Here is a 2566-nt window from a genome sequence, read left to right on the forward strand (position 1 = left end):
TCTGGAAAAACCCAGCTATACTTTTATCTCCGACATATATATATTTGAATTTTTTACTGTTTTACGTAGGATTGGAGAGGATCGAAGATTCGAGAATTATCTCGAATTTTCTACGCATAAATTGGTGGGGATATATTTCTTTCATTCTGGATCGTTCTAGGCCTTTTAAGAGCTGTAAGGGGGGGGGGGGGGTTATGGCCAAAAATCCGAAAGTTTTTCTGAGAATATTTTTTTTAGTTTATTAGAAGTAGGGGGTTTAACGGTTGATTGAACCGGTTTTGAGCCAATCATTTTTACTCTGTGCTCCCACAAAGAATATTTTCTAGAGGGGGTCACCATTATAAAACTCATGCTTTTTTCTTAAGTCCTCCAAGTTATAGCTGTGCTAAATGGAGGAACTAAGTAATAGTGAAAAACATTTTTTACGTATTAGTCATCCGGGTATGATAGACACTGATGAAATAGTTGAAAATTATTTTGGTAACATATGTCTAAAGTTTATTGGTTCTTTCCTAAGTGATCTGTTTTCTTATTATAAAAATTTAGATATAATCAGAAGCAAACGAGATTCATCGTGCCCAAGTTGCATTGCTCTGAAAGATTCGATAAAGAATTTATATAAAATCATTCAAAATCTTGAAAAATTAGAGAGTCGCATAGTTGATAAATAAATATATAACAATGGAGTATATAGTGGATTTCGTTGGTTATATAGTTTCCAATGGAAAATTTATTGTCAAGGAACTATGTGTAGTTGATATTCATAACCTAAACGATGCAAATGGTGTTTATCAGTGTAAAATTTGTGTATTCAAACCACCTATCCAGTACACTAACACTGTGATTGTGCAACAAAGTGAAGATCAAGATGGGAATCGTCATAGTATTCACTGGGATACTGGTGACCATCCTTATGAATCATTGCAACCTATGGTAAAACAACTAGTTCAGAATGCACGATATTTTTATGTACAAGGGCCAGCAATGCAAAAACGACTCGAAGAAATGATTGATTATGCAGTCCCAGTTATTGATTTAGAACAAATGAGATTTTTTTCGATTGATAATCTCGAAAATATGAACAGACCTCGATGTGAATTCAGATTCAACCACACCAAACTTGGACATTATGCTCGTTCATATGGAACTGTTCAGCAGCTAAAACAATGGTTTTTGAAATATTGGGGCTGTAATCCATCATATGAGAAATCAGTACAGTTATTCTATCAACTATCAGATTTGAGAAAAATGGATGCAGCTGACATTGCTTGTCTTGATGATGTGTTCATTCTCCAATTCGCTCGATCTCAAATACGATTTGTCTGGGATAAACTACCAATTAATTTAAAACAGAACTTTAAAATTATGGACTATAAGTTTTGCATTGAACATAATTCAATTACAAGTCCTGATTATGATGTCCCAGGAATTTATCTTTATCCTTACAAAAAAGATTGTACTAAGTGTAAAAAACTAAAAGATGCATTAAAATAATTATAAATGCATACTTAACATTTATTTGAAACTTATATAATTATATGTACTTTTCATGCTGTATTAATTGATTATGTGAATTGGGTATAAGCAAAAATAAAATTTATTAAAACATATTTTTATTTGTGAAAAATTTATTTATTTCTTTTAACCTTGTTATCTAATACAATAATTATTAAGTTAATTTTCTTACAGTACTACTTAATGGATTATATTCAATAATACGATCATGCAGAATTAAGCAGTATGCTGACGTCTGATCGGGAAACTGATCATTTGATTCAAATTCAACACGAATGTCAACTGGTCCAGATTTGATTGATTCATTTTGTTTTGAACAATCAATAATGTAGAGTGGTGATTCTTCCAAAAATCCTGCTTTAGTTAACAATGGTTCCGGCTCTTTATTATAGTATGACGTTTGAAAATTAGTATACATATCATACAATAAAGCATACTGATTGCGATTTATGTTTAGATTCTGATTTCCATATGAATAACTTTGAGAATTGAGGAAAACTTTTACATCTCGGATATTACAATGATCAAAGTGACTGGAATTTTTCGTCACAATATTTTTTCTTGCAGTTTGGAATCCTAGAACCAAATATCGTGGTTTCTCCGATTGCGTCGAAGTTATGATAGGCCAAACATGTTTCGTTGTTTTCGGAAGTAGTGGATATTCATATAATTGCCATGTACGGTAGCTTAATGGAATAGCTGGATCATTTGCGATAAAACTGAGTGCTTGAATCTTCTGTTTATCCGACATTGTAATGTATGGTACATTCCATTTCACTTTATTAAGAACTATTTTAACTTTTTCAGCAGCCTCTCGAGCAGCAGGTGTATGTAGATATGAGTTAATATCGGTGTTTGATCTTATGAGAATTAATTCATGCTTAGCATTCACAATAATCCGATTATAATCTTCAGCGAATCCGTAATAAACTCAGCGGTATAGAAAGATCAAAATATCCGTCACCATTACTCAATTTATCATCAGTTTGTAACCATCCGGCGTTTTCCATTAAATTAGCCTGTCCGGGAGTTAAAGATATATAATTCTTCA

At 32.2% G+C, this 2566-nt stretch overlaps 1 protein-coding gene across 1 annotated transcript; it reads right to left on the minus strand.

Annotated features, from left to right (window-relative positions):
• Positions 1-1669: 1669 nt before the first annotated feature.
• On the minus strand, positions 1670-2266 carry LOC128667828 (uncharacterized). Its single transcript, XM_053739531.1, has one exon. It carries the CDS (start codon positions 2264-2266, stop codon positions 1670-1672), a length of 597 nt encoding a protein of 198 aa, XP_053595506.1.
• Between the last annotated feature and the right edge of the window lie 300 nt (positions 2267-2566).

This window comes from Microplitis demolitor, chromosome 5, assembly GCF_026212275.2.
Source record: "Microplitis demolitor isolate Queensland-Clemson2020A chromosome 5, iyMicDemo2.1a, whole genome shotgun sequence".
In the NCBI taxonomy this organism is placed as follows: domain Eukaryota; kingdom Metazoa; phylum Arthropoda; class Insecta; order Hymenoptera; family Braconidae; genus Microplitis; species Microplitis demolitor.